A 17,982-nucleotide genomic window follows, 5' to 3' on the forward strand; every position below is an offset into this window, starting at 1 on the left:
CCAACGCCACATGTTTCGGTACAAACCCGTGCATATTTCTGTGGTTGACACTTTCAAATAAACACCTATTTGGAACTAAATATGTCTTAGCGTTTCGGTGTCTACGTATTTCAAAACCGCACTGTGGTGAAATGGACACGCAAACGGAGCGATTGGCCGTAACATCACAGATGATTAAATTGAAATCGAGGAATTTATTAAATGTATCTTTATTTCTCCACACAAAATCATTTTACAATACAATACAATTATACATGTACTTAATTACTTTTGTACAAATCCCCAACCTCAAAAGCACTTTTATAAATACATAAAAAATGAAGCGGCTTGAATATCTAGTGGCAAAAATCGTCCAACGATCAGTAACATATTATTATTAAAAAAATACATCACAATACCATGACTGGACAAGTCAAATTAATTATTTATATTAAAGCACTTGAGTATAACTGCCAACAAATTATTGCAGAAACCTTAGCTTATTACAAAGCCATTTACATTTGAATGGCATCATTAAGTTTCGAGAGGTAAACATACTGAATAGCAGGTATGATAATTAAACGTACAATAGATTAGCATTTGTTACTTTCTACCTGTGTCAGAAAGTTAATCAGACCACTCAAATCATCATCATCATGGCATCCACATTAATCCGCATTAACATTTTCGTTTTACAATTGGTTGTGTGACTTGGCATCTTCTACAATTTCCCTCCATTCGTTCCTGTTTTTGCTTCTGGTTACCTATTCTCTGACTCCCATCTTCTTAAGGTCCTCCACTATCTGATCCTCCCATCTAGTTTTGGGTCTTCCTCGTGGTCTGCCTGATACAGGTCTCCATTTGGCAATTTTCTTGATACGGCTTCTGGATTCCTCCTTTCTATATGTCCCATCCATCCGAGTCTCTGTGCCTTGATAAATCTGACGATGTCTTCTCCTTTCAGAAGTTCTCTTACTTCGTGGTTCATGAGTTTTCTAAATTTATTATTACCTAAATTTAGTGGTCCTGCTATCCTCCGAATTATTTTCCTTTCTAGGATCCTCAATCTTTCTTCCTCTTTCTGTGTCAGACACATTACTTCAGCACCATATGTGATTACTGGTCTAATTGCTGCTTTGTAAATTTTCAGTTTTGTATTCTGAGTAAGCTTCTTATCTTTGATGAAGTTACTGTATTTCCAGTAGGTTCTGTTTCCTGCCTGGATTCTTTCATTAATTTCGATACTTCTACCATTAGTTTCATTAACTGAGACTCCCAAGATATTTAAAATGTTCTACTTTTTCAAATTCATATTCACCGATATTTAAGCTTATGATATTAACTGGGTTTTTTTCTTGAGCATATTACGTATTTTTTTTTGTTTTGATTTATTTCTAAACCTCTTTTGGATGCTTCTTTGCATAACTTCGTAAATTCTTCCTTTAAACTGTTTAGGTTTCTGCTAATTAATGCTTTGTCGTCAGCATACGCCATAAGTTGCGACATCGATGTTATAATCGCACCTTTTATTTCTGTAGCTCTTATTGTTCCTTCTATAGCGACATTGAATAGTGACTTGTCGTACTCCACTTGTTATTTCTATATTTTTGGTGATTCCGTTATCTGTAATTATTGCTGCAGTAGATCCTTTCATTGTCATTTTCGTAAGCTTTATAAGTTTCATTGGTATATCTAGGTTTTTCATGTCTTCTATTAGGTCGGGTCTTGTTAAGCTGTCAAAGGCTTGCTTGAAGTCTATGAAAAGGATGTGTAAGTCGATATCATGTTCGTAACATTTCTCAATTGACTGTGTGATTATGTGAGCTGCGTCTATTGTTGACCTTCCCTCCCTAAATCCGTGCTGGTAGTCTCTTATTTTAGTTTCAATGTGTTTTGACAGTTTTTGTCTGATTAATGTCAATATTTTGTAGCAGCTGTTTAACAGTGTTACTCCTCTATAGTTGTTACATTTTGTGGTGTCCCCTTTCTTAAGAATCGGAAATATCCATCCAGTTTTCCATTCTTCGGGCATTCTGTCTTCTTCCCAAATCCTTATTATTAGGTCGTATATTTTCCGTTGTAGTTTTTCTCCGCCTCGTTTTATTAGCTCATTTGGGATTTCGTCTGGGCCTGCTGCTCTCTTTTGTTTTAGATTTCTTAACACATGTAAAAAGTCCTCATATGACGGCTTTTCGATTTCGATTTCATCATCAAGGTCTGTTTCTTCTGTATATTCGAGAGAATTTTCTCTCGCCTTAAATTACTCTTGGTAGTATTTCTCTCATATTTTGGCATCAATCTTAACTGTGGGTTTCTTCTTGTTTTGTGATTTTATATATTTGTAAAGCTTTACATTATTCTTGCTATTTACTTCCAACTCTTCTATAACTTCATCAATCCATATCTTTTTTTTATTTGTACAGCATTTGTCTGAGTCTTTCTTTTTTCTCCTATAGGTACTCTTCCAGATCTTCTTCTCTACCTGTCTTCAGCCATTTCTTTCGGGCTAGGTTTTTTTCCCTGGTTGCTGTTTCGCAGTCTTCGTCATACCATTCTTGTTGCCTTTTTATTTCTTTGTATCCTATTACTTTTTCTGCTGCTATCGAAATGTGGCCTTTTATTTCTTTCCACGTTTCTTCTATGTTATTAGGGTTCGAAACTTTTAAATTTGCTTCAAACTCTTTAGAATAATCTTTCTGAACAGTATCCGAATCTAGTTTCCTAGATTCTAGACAACTCAAATACAAATGTAATAAACTTAAGATAAAGGTTTTGCTTCAATAATCTGATGGCAACTATACATTTTAATATTCGCAGTAAATAAACAGTTGATACGAGATTCAGAATCCTATGATTCAGATTTTAGGGCCGTTTTTCATGCACTTGCATGAGTGTATAATATTAATAACAAGAACAGAAATTATCTAGCAACTAAGAGTAATAATTATGTTACTGATTCAATAAGATTCAGTCAAAAATTCGTGTTGAACCAAAACAAAAAGAGATCATTACTAGAATTTGGAGGAAAGAAGGGGTGTAGAAATTTGAAAATTGTAAAATGAGGATATGACTTGCGTAAAACTACAGTCTGAAAAAAATAATTAATACTAATAGTCCGTTCTTTAACGGTAAAATATTGCAAAACCTCTAAATTTTAAAGAACCGCTTGGATTGACATTAAATTTGGCATACACATAGCTAACAAGTCAAAGAAAAAAAGTTATATTGTGCCGATATGTGCTTTTGCCCTGGGGATCGTTTTCACCCCTTCTTGGGGGTGAAAAAATATTCGTCCGAAGAAAGTCAGGAAATAGATAAATTGGCTAACTTTAAGTAACTTTTGTTCTATAGAGTTTTTTCACTAAGTCAATACTTTTCGAGTTATTTGGCAGTGAATATGTTCATTTTTCCAAGAAAATAACCACGCTTTTAGACGGTTTTTCGCAAATAACTCAAATAGTAAGTATTTTGTCGAAAAAACATTCTTAGCAAACATATAGCCTGTAAAAAATTTAAAAAAATGGTGTATATATCACGTCTCTACACCTAGTAGAAGCAGAGTTATATTCGTCAAATTCCAAATGGAGTAGTTTAACGTGAAATAACCAAAAATGAAGCACATTTCGGGGAAAACTCATTACAAATTATTTAAAGTATTTTAAAAAAGCTTCATTTTTGTTTTATAAAAAAAATTTCTAGCATCAAAATTAAACAAGTTACGCTCAAAATAAAGTTAGTCCCTTTTGGTTTTGGTAAAAAAATCGAGAAAATCACCCCCTAATTAGTATCTTAAATGAACTTAATCGTTACGACTTCACAAGTTTCTTGACTCGTGTATATATTGTTTATATGATCCGTAAGTTTCATCGGTTCAAAGTTCTTATTATTGAAAGGGCTGTATTTAAAAGGGGTTGAACGAGTCACTGATCACGAATGTATGCAAATTTAGTGACACCAAATCTTAATCAATTTTTGTCTAACAGAAAAACAAAAAAATACATGATATTCAAAAAAGCAAATCTGACTTTTTTGTTTTTAGAGATTTTTGGTATCTCTAACAATTTTTAAGTTATTTTGAAAAAAAGCATATTTTTCAAAATTTAAATTTTTAAAAATTTTACTTTGAAACCAAATTTTTTCAAAAATAAACACTTTGAATCGATGACACTTACAGATCATATAAACACAACATAAGTAAAATCATTTGTGGAGCAATAACGATTAATTTCATTTGAGTTCCAGAGACCTAACGCGTACACCATTATTTTTACTCTCTTATAGGCTATATTTTTGCTAAGGATGTTTTTTTCGACAAAATATTTACTTTTTGAGTTATTTGCGAAAAACCGTCTAAAAATGTGGTTATTTTGTTGAAAAATGAACATATTCACTCGCAAATAACTCGAAAAGTGTTGACTTGGCGAAAAAGATCTATAGAACAAAAGTTACTTAAAATTAGTCAGTTTACCCATTTCCGGACTTATTTTGGACATATATTTTTTCACCCCCAACAGGGGGTTAAAGTCACCCCCAGGGCAAAAGAACACATCGGCACAATATCACTTTTTTTCTTTGACATGTAAGCTATACGTATGCCAAATTTCATGTCAATCCAAGCGGTTCTTTAAAATTTAGAGCAAAAACCGTGAAAGAATGGACTATAAACTAAAAACAAAGAAATAATAAAAGTTATAGAGTTTAAAACAGTATCTAAATAGTGCAGTAATATTTGATAAAAATTTCACAAATTATAGGATAAAAAACAATAATATAGGTATTAACAGAAAACAATCCGTATTTAAGATAAAAATTAAGAGGAACGCGAAGAAGACCCAGTAAGATTGTTTCTATCTAATAAAAAAAGTAGAATATACATCCAAATCAATTTCATGTCAACATGGTGTTTCATCATCATATCAGAAGCGTTTTTATAAATTAAAAAATCCACAAGAAAATGAAATTCTTGTAGGTGACTGTATACCATCAATCACAAAAAATACTAAAATCCTCTATAAAGGGTATATTTTATTAAAATCCCTAAAAGGGGCTACATCACAAAATGTTTTCGGAATAACAGTTCCATTATCAGTGCTTTTTACAGATCAAGGGATCATATCTTGTGCCACCAAGATATGAGGGGGTGAAAATCCTTTAGATCTTAAATAGTTATAAAATTTTTACATAATTGTATTAAAATTAAAGTAATGTTTAAAATATTCCTGGACTTCACATCAGGCACCACAGGACTCCCCCATGTGGGTTGCTTTTTCCAGAAGATGGATTCTCACATCACGAACGTTAACAAGCAACTATTTGTGGAATGATGGAATTGTTATTCTGAAAACGTTCTGTGACGTAGTCCTTTTTAGGGATTTTAATAAAATATATATATATATATATATATATATATATATATATATATATATATATATATATATATATATATATATATATATATATATATATATATATATATATCCCGTTCACAGCGTAATACGCCTTTGGGTTCCCGTTCGCCAAGCCTGTCTATTCTGCCAGTCTTCTTCAGATAGATTTCTTGCTGACATTGCTTTTGAGATTCCTTGGATCCATGTTGTTGGTGGTCGTCCTCGTTTTCTTTTCTCTGGTGGTACCCATTCTAATATCTTTTTGGGTAGTCTTTCTTCCCCCATACGTCTAACATGTCCGTACCATATTAGTTGTTGTTTTTCGATGTCTTCTATAATTGATCTTTGTACTTTCATTTGTCTCCTGATGTCCTAATTTTTCACATGTTCTAATCTAGACTTTCCCGCTGCTCTCCTCCAAAAATCCATTTCAACTGCCAATAGGTTACCTTTAAGTTTTTGTGATAACTGCCACACTTCTGAGCCATAGACGATTACTGGTTTTAATATGGTATTATATATTCGTTTTTTCGTTTCCGGTCTTATATTTTTTTGCCATAATACTGAATTCAACGCACCTATAACTTGTTTTCCTTTGGTTATTCTGTCTTTTATGGCTTCATCACTTCGTCCTGTCTTTGTCAGTTTTACCCCCAAATATGTACATTGGTCACATTTCTTAATAGTTTCATCTTCTAAGTCGAGGTCATCTGGATTATTTTCTCCTCCTACGCAAAGATATTGTGTTTTTTGGACATTTACTTCGAGGCCCCATTTTTTGTACTCTTCCATTAGTTTTCTAGCCATATACTCCAGGTCTTCTTTGTCTTGGGCAATAACTACCTGGTCATCTGCATAGTGCAACGTATATAACGTTTCATCCCCAATAGATAGCCCCATCCCTTTACACTTCTTCTTCCAGTGCCTGAGTGCTTCATCGATATATATGTTGAACAGTATGGGAGATAAATATTTTAATAAAATATACCGTTTTTAAAGTGTTTCATTAATTTTTTTATACATTGTCGAATTTTGAATATTTTAATGGTTTATTTGAAATTAAATTTTTATCTTTATCAACGCAAAAAAGATAACTTAAATAAATAGATAAAAGATGTATTACATGTATTGAAACTGAAAATATCTGATTCAGCGGTTCAACTGATTTGGCTTAACACGTCGTATAAATAAACTTTGAAATGTATAACAATATTAAAACTACAATCAATTAAGTGTGTAAATCTATGTAAATATCAACTTAAATAAAAATACGTATACGGTTTTTCAGCGAATTTGAATTTTGTGTTTTGGACATTCCAGGACGATATCATTCCGTAGTTGAATTTTCTACTTACTTGGCGAATAATACACTTGATAATAAAAGTTTGTATTACTGACGAAATTGCTAATGTAAAGTAATGTAATTTTCGAATCTAGCATTACTGCCATATTGGGTACTATCTCTGAAAAATCATGCATCAAAATTACATAAAGCTGGAACTTGTTATTAGCGTGGACAGCGTTATTACAGTTGGGATTCAGAAAATAACTAGACATTATAGAGGCTCTGTTGCTCTAAATTTTCTCGTAGAGCGATGTTTGGACGTCAACCAAGAGATACACACATGTTTCATAGACTAAAAATAGAATTACAAATACTTATTTCTTGATAGAGTCCTGTCGCCAGTGGGGGTACAACGGCCTCCTTAATTCAGATGGACTTACCCAAGTTTTTTTATGTATTTTGACCCGTAGAACACGAATTTTTTGGGTAACAATCGATCCGGATGTCGATAAGATTGTTATAAACAAAGAACTTGAGAAATCACATGACAGCGATTTTTTGCAAAACAAAACATTTTTTTGTATTTTTTGGGTCATTCTAAGCAAAAATGTCTTTACAATTTTTTTCGTAGGATGCATAGTTTTCGACATAAACGCGGTTGAACTTTCAAAAAATCGAAAAATTGCAATTTTTGAACCCGAATAACTTTTGATTGAAAAATAAACTAGCAATTCTGCTTACCGCATTTGAAAGTCCAAGTCAAATTCTATAGGTTTTGATTACTTTCATTGCTAAAAATGAATTTTTTTATTGTTAAACAAAGCTATGAATACATAGTGATTGAATGATGTTTTCAATGCAATTCTCATTTGAAATCGAACGAGTAGGCGCGCATACACACAATTTCTTCGTAGATTACGTACATTAAAACGCATGCATTGGGCACGGGAAACACTATCTGTTTATGGCTTTGTTTAACAAATAAAAACTTAATTTTTAACAATGCAAATAATCAAAACCGATAGAATTTGACTTGAACTTTCAAATGCAGTAAGCAGAATTGCTATTTTATTTATTAATCAAAAGTTATTCTGGTTCAAAAATTGCACTTTTTCGATTTTTTGAAAGTTCAACCGCGTTTCCTCAAACTCTTACTCAAAAAATTCGTGTTCTACGGGTAAAAATACATAAAAAAACTTGAGTAAGTCCATCTGAATTAAGGAGGCCGTTGTACCCCCCTGGCGACAGGACTAATATTTTTACCACACGGATCTCTCTTCTGTTCTTCTATTTAGTGTCCATTCGTTTATACACTACGTTACATTTTTTTCTAATGTCTTCACTCCCCTTTCCATCTCTCAGCAAATTTCCTGTAATTTTTCTCAGTACTCTCATCTCTGCCGTTTCCAGTAATCTTTGTGTTGTGACTGTATCGGGTTTTGTTTCTGATGCATATATAATTATTATTGAAATTCTTGACTTCATCTCGGTGTTAATATGTCGGTTTCGTCATATAGTGTTATTAAGGCATCCTGCCAGTCTATTCGCTTTCTGTAGTTGATTTCTTACTTCTTTGTCCAGGTCTCCATAGCTGGTCAGTGTAATTCCAAGGTATTTTATTTCCATTATTTGTTCAATACTTATGCCAACAATTTCTATTTTACATCTGATTGGTTCCTTGCTGATTAGGTACTATTGTTTTAGTTTTCTGAGATGATTGTCACATTAAATTCTTTTGCTCTTATGGTAAATCTGTGGACTAGTCTTTGCAGACTGTCTTCATCTTGGGCTATCAATATTAAGTAATCAGCATAACAGAGTATTTTTACTGTTTTGTGTCCCATTCTGTATTTACTTCTTTTGTTGTCACTTTTGATGCTTTCATTTATGATTAAATTGAAGAGCATAGGGTTTACTGAGTTTCCCTGTCTCATTCTGTTGCCTATGTTTATAGGTTCTGTAAGTTGTCCATCTATTCTAACTTCAATTTTGTTGCTGTGGTGGATTTTTTAATAATTTTTGTGATATTTAGAGTAACTTTTCTATTTTACAGTAGATAGATTACATCTTTGAGTCTTATTCTGTCAAATTCTTTCTTTAAGTCAATCAGACACTACAAATGCTGGTCTATAATACCCTAGTGATATCTTAGTACATACTTTGCTTTATGACATGACAAATATTGCATCTGTACACGATGTTCCCGTACGAAATCCCTTGCTGTTCAGCTGCTAAACTACTCCTTTGATTCAGTAGTTTTTGTAAAAGTTTAGTTGTAATTTTTCGGGTAGTATTCAATAAGTTTACCTATACTTCTGTAGCTTTCAGGTTGCTTTTTTAACTCATTTTTTTAATAGTAGGTAGTTTTCGTTCGCTAGTTCTCCATTCTTCTGGTATTTTATTGTGTTTTAGACACTCGCTGTCCAAATATTCACAGCCGTTTTCAAACATTTTTTAATGTGTACGTGCCGATAGCCTATATATCCTAGTATACATTCCCAACTTGCTGTTAAAAAATTATTAATATCTTGTATCTTATCTCATAACTTACATACCCAAATATGACTCGTTTTTAATATTGACATTAGCTACAAATTTCTATTTTCCAAAAATAAACTTGCTTATCATATCAACACAACTTTCAAATTCGCTATATATTCGATCAATATGAAAATAATTTACATTAAATACTAATTGCATAATATTTCTCAAATACAAGACATTGGAAAACAATAATATAATTTTCATTTTAGTGTAAATACGAGATATTTTACTGTCTTTTTAAACATTTCTTTCTGTGAACTGCTACTAAGTTTTGATAGAAACTAGACAGGATTCTAGATGTAAGGAAACTGAAGCTCTAGATGGACCCTAATCTTAGGTTTGACACAATCTTTAGTGTTCGAATTTAAAACTGAAACGGAACAAACATAATTTTTTAAACATAAGTAGATTTAACACAGTGTGTCTGATTGACGAATGGCCATGGCTGATGGCTGCATAGATAGAGAGCATCAACGAATACGTACTCTCACTGAGAGTATATATTCGTTGATAGCATGTACATATATGTATGATCAAAACAACTGCTGATGATATTAATTTGTTCATTTTGTCAGAGGGCATAGGCGTAACCAGGATGATCCTAAGGAAGGGAGTTACAACTACTGGAAAGGGGGGGGGTTACAACTACTGGAAGGTCTCTGAGGGGTATGGTGTTAAGCCAGGGGTTATAACCCCCAAAATCCCCCCTGGTTACACCTATGTCAGAGGGAACAACATTTTTTTGCTCGTGAGAGCCTCTGTCTTAGGTTACAACAAAAATAACACTTAATTTTACTTTCTTGTATCAGGGCATGCCATTCATATAATTTCGGCCCAATATCGGGCTACGTCGGTTTCATATTTTTGTTGGCAAGGCACAAACTTTTGAGGACAGTATATGCATATAAGAAGGTGTTCCATATTTTTTATTTCTCTACAGTGACAGTTTATATCATCTTGGTCTATTCTCCTTCATTTTGCCATGTTTCGGACTCAAAAAAGGACATAACACAAACAAAAGACCATATTCATTATACAGCAGATAATGGAGAAAGCTTTAAAGAAAAATAAAGAAGTATACATAAGTTTGTAGACATGGAAAAGCATTTGATTCAGTTGACCGGAAAACCATATAGGAGAGTCTTAAAAAGAAACAAGTAAGCGAAGACCTGATAGAAACAACAGGAAAACTGAAGAGTAATTTAGAAAAATGGAACTTAAAAACAAAAAATACAACCAACATGTAAATACAAACAAGACACAGACAATGAAAATAAAAAGAAAAAAAGTCACAGATGACCTAATCGAAGTGGTAACAGATCAATAAAAAATAAAGCAAACAGATATATACAAATACCTGGGAAATAAATAATAGAGGAAGCACCGAGAACGATCTCGACAACAGACTAGAGAGTATAGGAAAACTATTCAAAGCTCTAAATAGAGGATTCCTCAACAACAAAGAAATTTAAAAAAAAAAATGATGATAACAATATATGAAATAATATACAGGGTAGCGAGAAAGTATGGAAACACGGTAATTTCTCGGAAACCGCTTAGACGATTGTTATAAATTTTGGTGAGTAAGGGTATTCTAATACGACCGATATTATAGTGATAATTACATTGTTGTCAAATTTTCCGTTTTTCTGGAAATCTAATGAACTTTTTTATTTTAAATGAAACACCCTGTATATTTTTTATGTTTTGAAGCCCTTAAGAAATTCTGATTATTTTTCATGTTATGTTCCCTATACCTAAATGCCATAATTTCGGAGTTATTGCTACATTTATTAAAAATTTTTTTTTAACAAATTATACAAATTTATTTTTTTGGACTGGGTAGATATTATTTTAGGTTCTTTGGTTCATTGGGAACAAAAAAGGTCTTTTGTAATTTTCCTCAAAAGTTAATCGTTTCCGAGTTAAAAACATATTAAAACTGAAATAAATCGAAAAATGACAATTTTCTGGGTTCAAAAACATAAGTAAAAATATTATTTTTGAAACTATGAAGTGCCTAAATTCAAGCTCAAGCCTTATTTTATCAGATGCCGATAAGTGATTTGGTCTTATTTCATTCTAAAACATTATTTTTTAGTTTTTTGTTAATTTTATTAATGTGTAATTTTATTTTTTGTTAATGCAGCCCGATAGCTTGTCCTCGCATATGAGCTTTATTAACAATTAAAAAAACAATGTTTTAGAATAAAATATGCCAAAAATTCTTTAGAGATCTGATAGAAAAAGGTTTGAACTTGAATTTAGGTACTTCGTAATTTTAAAAATGATTTTTTTACTTTTTGAACCTTGAAAATCGTCATTTTTCGATTTTTTTCATTTTTAAATTGTTTATAACTCGAAATCGATTAATTTTTGAGAAAAATTACAAAAGACCTTTTTTGTTCCCAATGACCCAAAGAACCTAAAACAATATCTACCCGGTCCAAAAAAATAAATTTGTATAATTTGTTAAAAATTGTTTTTTTAATAAACGTAGCAATAACTCCGAGATTATGGCATTTAGGTATAGGGAACATAACATGAAAAATAATCAGTATCTCTTAAGGACTTCAAAACACAAAAAATATACAAGGTGTTCTGTTTAAAATAAGAAAGTTAATTAAATTTACAGAAAAGCGGAAGATTTGACAACAATGTAATTACCACTATAATATCGGCCGCATTAGGACACCCCTACCCACCAAAATTTATAAAAATCGTTCAAGCGGTTTCCGAGAAATCACCGTGTTTCCATACTTTCTGGCTACCCTGTTTAGGCCAACTTTGACATATGTATTGACATATTGAGTAGATAACTGGATCTTAAACAGAACACACCACAGAAGCATACAAGCAGCAAAGATGAAATACCTCAGAGGAACGATAGGGGCAAGAAAGACAGACATACTTAAAAATGAAGATACTTACAATTAAACAGTTACTTGATACAAAAGGAGAAAAAAAATAGCCATGGTTCGGTCACATAACATGAACGAGCAGTGAGAGGTACGAGAAAATAGTGTGGGAAGCTAAAAAAATAGGAAAAACAGTAGAGGCAGACCAATAAAAGAGTGGAACAGAGAACAGCAGTGTAACTGATATATTACAAAATAAGGGCAAATCTTGGCAAGAGGAAATACAAATGGCGAAGAACAGGAAAAATGGAGAAAATTCATCAAAGGCTAAAAGCTCCTTCCTTGACACCTAACGGTAGAAGATAAACGATTATGTATGTATTTAAAAATATACTGTCGAGTGAAGATTTTCCAATATCCTGCATTAAAAATATTTCAATAACTTATATAAACATTTCAATATAATATATTATGTATAAATGGCTAAACTATTCTAATAGATTTAATTTGCTGTTGGTTTTCCTCAGATGCGCCCTCCACGGTATGATGTTCGCAGGTTCTTCGTCGGACTGTTCTTCTTCTCCTTCGGTCGGTTCATTTTCTAGTTTGATGCTGTCATCGTTGTAAAAATTCTCCTCGTTCTCGTGCTCGTCCTTTAAGTCGGGAGATCTAGAAATTATTTCTGTGTCTTGAATCTTTATTTTTGGCTCGTCTACTACTTTGGGAGTGTATAAGGTTGATCTAAAATACATAAATATGTGATTAAATTGAAAATAATTTCTGCCGACAAAATTTGACTAATATTCGGACCCAGAGATCAGAATCAGTGGCGCACCCAGGGTTGTTTTTGGGGGTTAACCCCCCCCCCATCCAGGGCATATAAAAATATATAAAGAATAGTAGGAAAATGTAGTACATTTACAATACAATAGTAGTAATAAAATACAATGTAGGACAATACAAAAAAAATTTCGGTGCCCAAGCCAACCCTTCCAGAGGAAAATTCTAGGCGCGCCACTGATCAGAATACTTTTCAAAAAGTTAACGACAAAATATCAATGAACATCCTCTTAAACTCTTCACCTCTTTGTCTTTATTTCGCTATCATCAGATGTTTCAAGTGCTACACGTGATTTACCTCTCTCTCTGTTTTTGTTTTCGACGTTGGTGGAAATTTAAGACTCTCTTACCAATAGCACAATTTTTTCCTCAGTATCCAATGGAACTACCTTCAATGGAGGTGTGTGGAATATATCGAATATTTAACCAAATATAAAAAAATTTACCTTATTTTATATTCAGCCTCCTCTTTCTTTTGTAAAAGCTGTCGTTTCCACTGTGGTATCGCTTGCAACCGTTTTTCCTCTGCGTCCCTCAACAGTTGTTCTTCCAATTCTTTCCGAGCCTTTTCAGCTGCTTTTTTCGCTAACATTTGCCTTTTCCATGCTGGAATTATATTTCCTGTGTTGTCTTTTTCTGGAACCTATAATTCACAAAAAATGGAAGCCATGATTATAACTACAAACTTACCTTTAAAACTGTTAAAAAAATCAAATTGTTAATTAAAAAAAAATATGTGTGTATACTTAAATGTGCTGGCCCAGTGATGCATGGACATGAATCAGGACGTGTACTTATGTTTTGTAGACATTGAAAAGGCATTTGATAAGGTTCAACATAAAAAACTTGTAAATTTATTAAAAAGCAAAATTATTGACAGTTGTAATATAAAAATTATATCTAATATATAATTGGAATCTAACTACCTCGGTAAAAGTTGACAACCAGAACACCGGAGATATCAAAATTCACAAAAAAGTCCGCCAGGGTTGTGTGCTGTCACCACCGGTGTCGGAAAGTTGGTCGAGAACACTTCGTCGACGGAAAATTAGTCGACAACATTTGGTCGACAAACAGTTGGTCGAATGCACAATTCATCGAATGTACAATTATTCGTCGACGAACATTTGATCGAATGGATTTTTCGTAGACAAAGACCCAAAGGGAAGTATATTTTCACGACTTCTTTACTTTTTTATTGACGTTGACTGAAAATTGCAGTCAAAAACATTGTACGGAAATGCCTCGATTCCCTACAATTTATTTACCTCAGCATCTCGCACATTTCGTCTTGTCGGCAAGTGCCCCCAAATTTGACTTGTCCGGAAATGCTGCTTTCGCAAGTGCGCCGACACTAAAAAGAAGAACGGTACATCACTAATTAAAATATCGGTTTATATTTGCTGTCTACTCTCCCACCGCAGTCAATTTTTCTATTAGATTTAAAAATAATTAAGATTTAGAAAAAAAAAATAACAAAATCCCAAAACAAATAAATTTAGGTATGTATAATACAATATTCCAGTTAATAAAATAAAAACCAATAATCCGTCGTTTGTCAACATTAATCCCTTTATCCTAAAGATAAATAAGAGTTTGTCGACGAAAAATCCATTCGAACAAAATGTTCGTCGACGAATTGTACTTTCGATGAATTGTGCATTCGACCAACTGTTTGTCGACCAAATGTTGTCGACTAATTTTCCGTCGACGAAGTGTTCTCGACCAACTTTTCCTAGACTCGTCACCACCACTACTCTTCAGTGTCTACAGTGAAGCGATATTTAGGGAAGCGCTCTCAGATTCACTAGAAGCTATATCTACAATGGATAAGTTTTGAATAACTTTCCTTTTTTGCAGAAGATACAGTAATAATGACGGATAACGACAATGCTTTACAGAATATATGCAACGCCTTAATGAATGCTGTCATCAATACGGACTGAAGATGAATTTGATGAAAACTTAATGCATGATTATGACTAAATCAGCAGATGCAAACATCTAGTTATTTAAAACGAGGAAGATGAAAAGACCCAGATCCAAAGTTTTTTGTAATGAAACAATTAAGAATAATTGAAATAAAACAATAAACAATATTTTAAATCCAAGACTTTTCGTCGAAAGAAACTGCTTTCTGGTTAGATCCTGAATCTCCGACTTTAACAATTATTTATAAGCATGGAGAACGACGAATATAGAAGAAAGCAGAAAGGACAACGGTCACGTATCTACTCTCTTTTCGTCTAGGAAAAATGCCAAAAGACAGTTTCGAGTACTCAAAAATCTGAGTAAAGAAGAACAAGGGGGAAAGGCAGTTTCCCTGCCTTTCCCTCTTGATCTAATTAATTATTGAAGATACTGTAATTGAGAGTGTTGATACCTAAAAATACTTGGGAACATGGATAATATCAAATGTAGAACAAAACAAGGAAATTAAGACACGTATTAAAATAACACGTGTGTCATTCATTAACTTAAGAGGAAACAGTAGCAATCAACAGGTAGCGAAAACGCGTTCCAAGATTACGGCTGTAATTTTGAATATTTTTTCAAGATATTTGGCACACGTATTCGTAATGTAATAAAGAATGGCGGTACAGAGCCCAATTTGAAAAATATATTAACATGTGGAAATTACTCTGTAATTAAATACAATATTAAAAAAACGAGCCTGTACAGCCATTAAGAAGAACAAAAAAATACACTTTCTTCAAATAAACTTTTTTATCCGATACCTAGATTTTGTGTCATTTTGGAACTACTAACGAGATAAAAAATTTTAGTAGTTCCAAAATGGCACAAAATCTAGGCATCGGATAAAAAAGTTTATTTGAAGAAAGTGTATTTTTTTGTTTTTCTTAATGGCGGCACAGGCTCGTTTTGTTAATATTTTATTTATTCACAGAGTAATTTCCACATATTAATATATTTTTCAAATTGGGCTCTGTACCGCCTTTCTTTATTATATTACAAATACGTGTGGCAAATATCACGAAAAAATGTTCAAAATTACAGCCGCAATCTTGGAACGCGTTTTTGCTACCTGTTGATCGCTACTATTTCCTCTTAAGATCTTTATTTGTTCTCGGAATATAAGGTTAGAACTACGCCTAAAGATTCTTCGGTGTTACGTGTTCTCTAGTATTCTTTATGACTTGAAAGTGTGAACACTAAAACAAGTGCATCTGAACAAGTTGGCCGCCTTTGAATTTTGGTGTTACAGAAGAATTCTACAAATATCAAAGCTTGAAAAAATGTCAAACGTGGAACTAACGAGAAGAATAGGAAATCAAGCGATAATAATAATAACTATCAAAAGAAAAAAATTAAATACCTAGGACATGTGATGAGAGGACAAAAATACTCATTCCTACAACTTATTATGCAAGGCAAAACTCGAGGATAGCGAAATGTGGAGAGACAAAGACTCTCCTGGCTTAAGAACTTAAGGGAAGCTTTTGAATGCAGCAGTGCAGAACTATTCTGAGCTACAGACAATAGGGTCTGCATAGCCCTGATGACAACGTTCTATAGAAGATGGAACTTAAAGAAGAAGATTCGTAAATAATCATACTCACCTTTTCTACAAACCTAGTTGTTGTAAACTGCTTTGAAATTTCCGAAAATATTTCTTTCCCCTTACTCTCCTCGCATTTGGCTCGCTCAATTTTCATTTTTTTAATTCCGGTGATATCTTTGGACATTTTCAGTTCAGCTATTAGGTCGGTCTTCTGGGCTAGAAACGGTTCACTTTGAAGACATTGAAGACTCATACTTCTTGTAGGAGCAGAAAATGTTTTTGAAGCTGTCATTTTTTCGGTTCTTCTTAGTTGAACTGAGTTCAGATCTTGAATGCTTATCGCCGAGAGTGGCTGGTTCTGTTTTTTAACCATTTCGTTGTTTCCTTCCTAAAATAGTAAACGAATTTTTTAATTACATATACGTTAGTAGTTACTCCAGTCGTCAGAGACGAATATGCTATTGATCCTCTAAAAAAGTCAATTTTGTACCCCCAAAAAGTTCGTTCCCCCTCTCCCTCCTCGTAAGGGGAAAACGGAAAACATCGATTGAACTAGAATCTGAGCGCATTAGAAAAAATATTTCAAACAAGAAATGTAGCTCAGATAATTTTGTAGAATGTGTAGAATTAATTGAGGAGCAGACTTTCTATATGCATTTTGTCCATTTTTTCAAATTTTCAACTAAAGATGGCATCGCAAACTATATGTATAGAGCCACCATTTTGTGTCACGAAAGAGGTTCTAAATGCATTCTGTTGTCTGAAAATTAAATAAACAAAATACCTTGGACTTTCAATGTGCTGTATGTCCATTGACCGTAGACAAACTAACCGAAGTTTGTCCGTGCGCTATGGACTAATTGCGATTTGTTTGTCATTGGCAGTCATTGTCGTTGTATACTTGGTGTCTGTACTGTTAAGTTCGTTTTATGTGCGTTTGTTTTTCCAATTTTTAACAAAACAATATAAAATAATGGATGTAGTTGTGACAGGGGATCATGTAGTTGGTGATACGGACCGTGGTAGCAGAAAAAGAAAAAGACATCTAACTGGTAGAAATAAACTGATAAAAAGAAAAATGCCTGGCAGTGTTATTGTTAAGAAGCGTATAGGGGACAAACGGTCTTTCAAGAATGTTGAAAAATTTGAAGCTGTTAAAAAATTTAAAGCCAGTTTGTAAGGACATGAAAGTCATTACGGGCATGCTAAATATCGGCGCATTTATTTCTCATCTGAAAATAATATTACTATTTTATGGAATCTGTACAATCAGAGCACTGCTGAGAATTTGAAAGCAAATTACAAGTATTTTAGTAGGATCTTTAATACTCATTTTAATATTGCATTTGGAAGCCCTGCTACTGACTTATGTGGCTTTTGTGTCAGGACCCAATCTTCTATTAGCTTTTGCAAAGACACAACTGAAATAGAGAAACTAAGAACTTCTCTACGTGTACCTACATAAAGTAAGGGCCAAACAATTTTTTAAACCAATGAATGAAAAACCGGAACACACTGTTTCCTACTGTTTTGACCTTCAGAACTTAAGTTCAAGTCTTACCGAAA

General features: G+C 33.0%; 1 protein-coding gene across 2 annotated transcripts in view; it reads right to left on the minus strand.

Annotated features, from left to right (window-relative positions):
- Nucleotides 1-193: 193 nt before the first annotated feature.
- Nucleotides 194-17,982, minus strand: part of LOC114328087 (espin) — a 374,616-nt gene continuing 356,827 nt past the window's right edge. For both annotated transcript variants that reach the window (XM_050642375.1, XM_050642376.1), the window contains 3 exons: nt 16,475-16,804; nt 13,340-13,536; nt 194-12,794 (listed from right to left, as the gene is read on the minus strand). In XM_050642375.1, the coding sequence (XP_050498332.1) occupies nt 12,542-12,794; nt 13,340-13,536; nt 16,475-16,804 (780 nt within the window). In that variant the 3' untranslated portion in view covers nt 194-12,541. The remainder of the gene's footprint in view (nt 12,795-13,339; nt 13,537-16,474; nt 16,805-17,982) is intronic.

This window comes from Diabrotica virgifera, chromosome 2 (assembly GCF_917563875.1).
Source record: "Diabrotica virgifera virgifera chromosome 2, PGI_DIABVI_V3a".
Lineage (NCBI taxonomy): Eukaryota > Metazoa > Arthropoda > Insecta > Coleoptera > Chrysomelidae > Diabrotica > Diabrotica virgifera.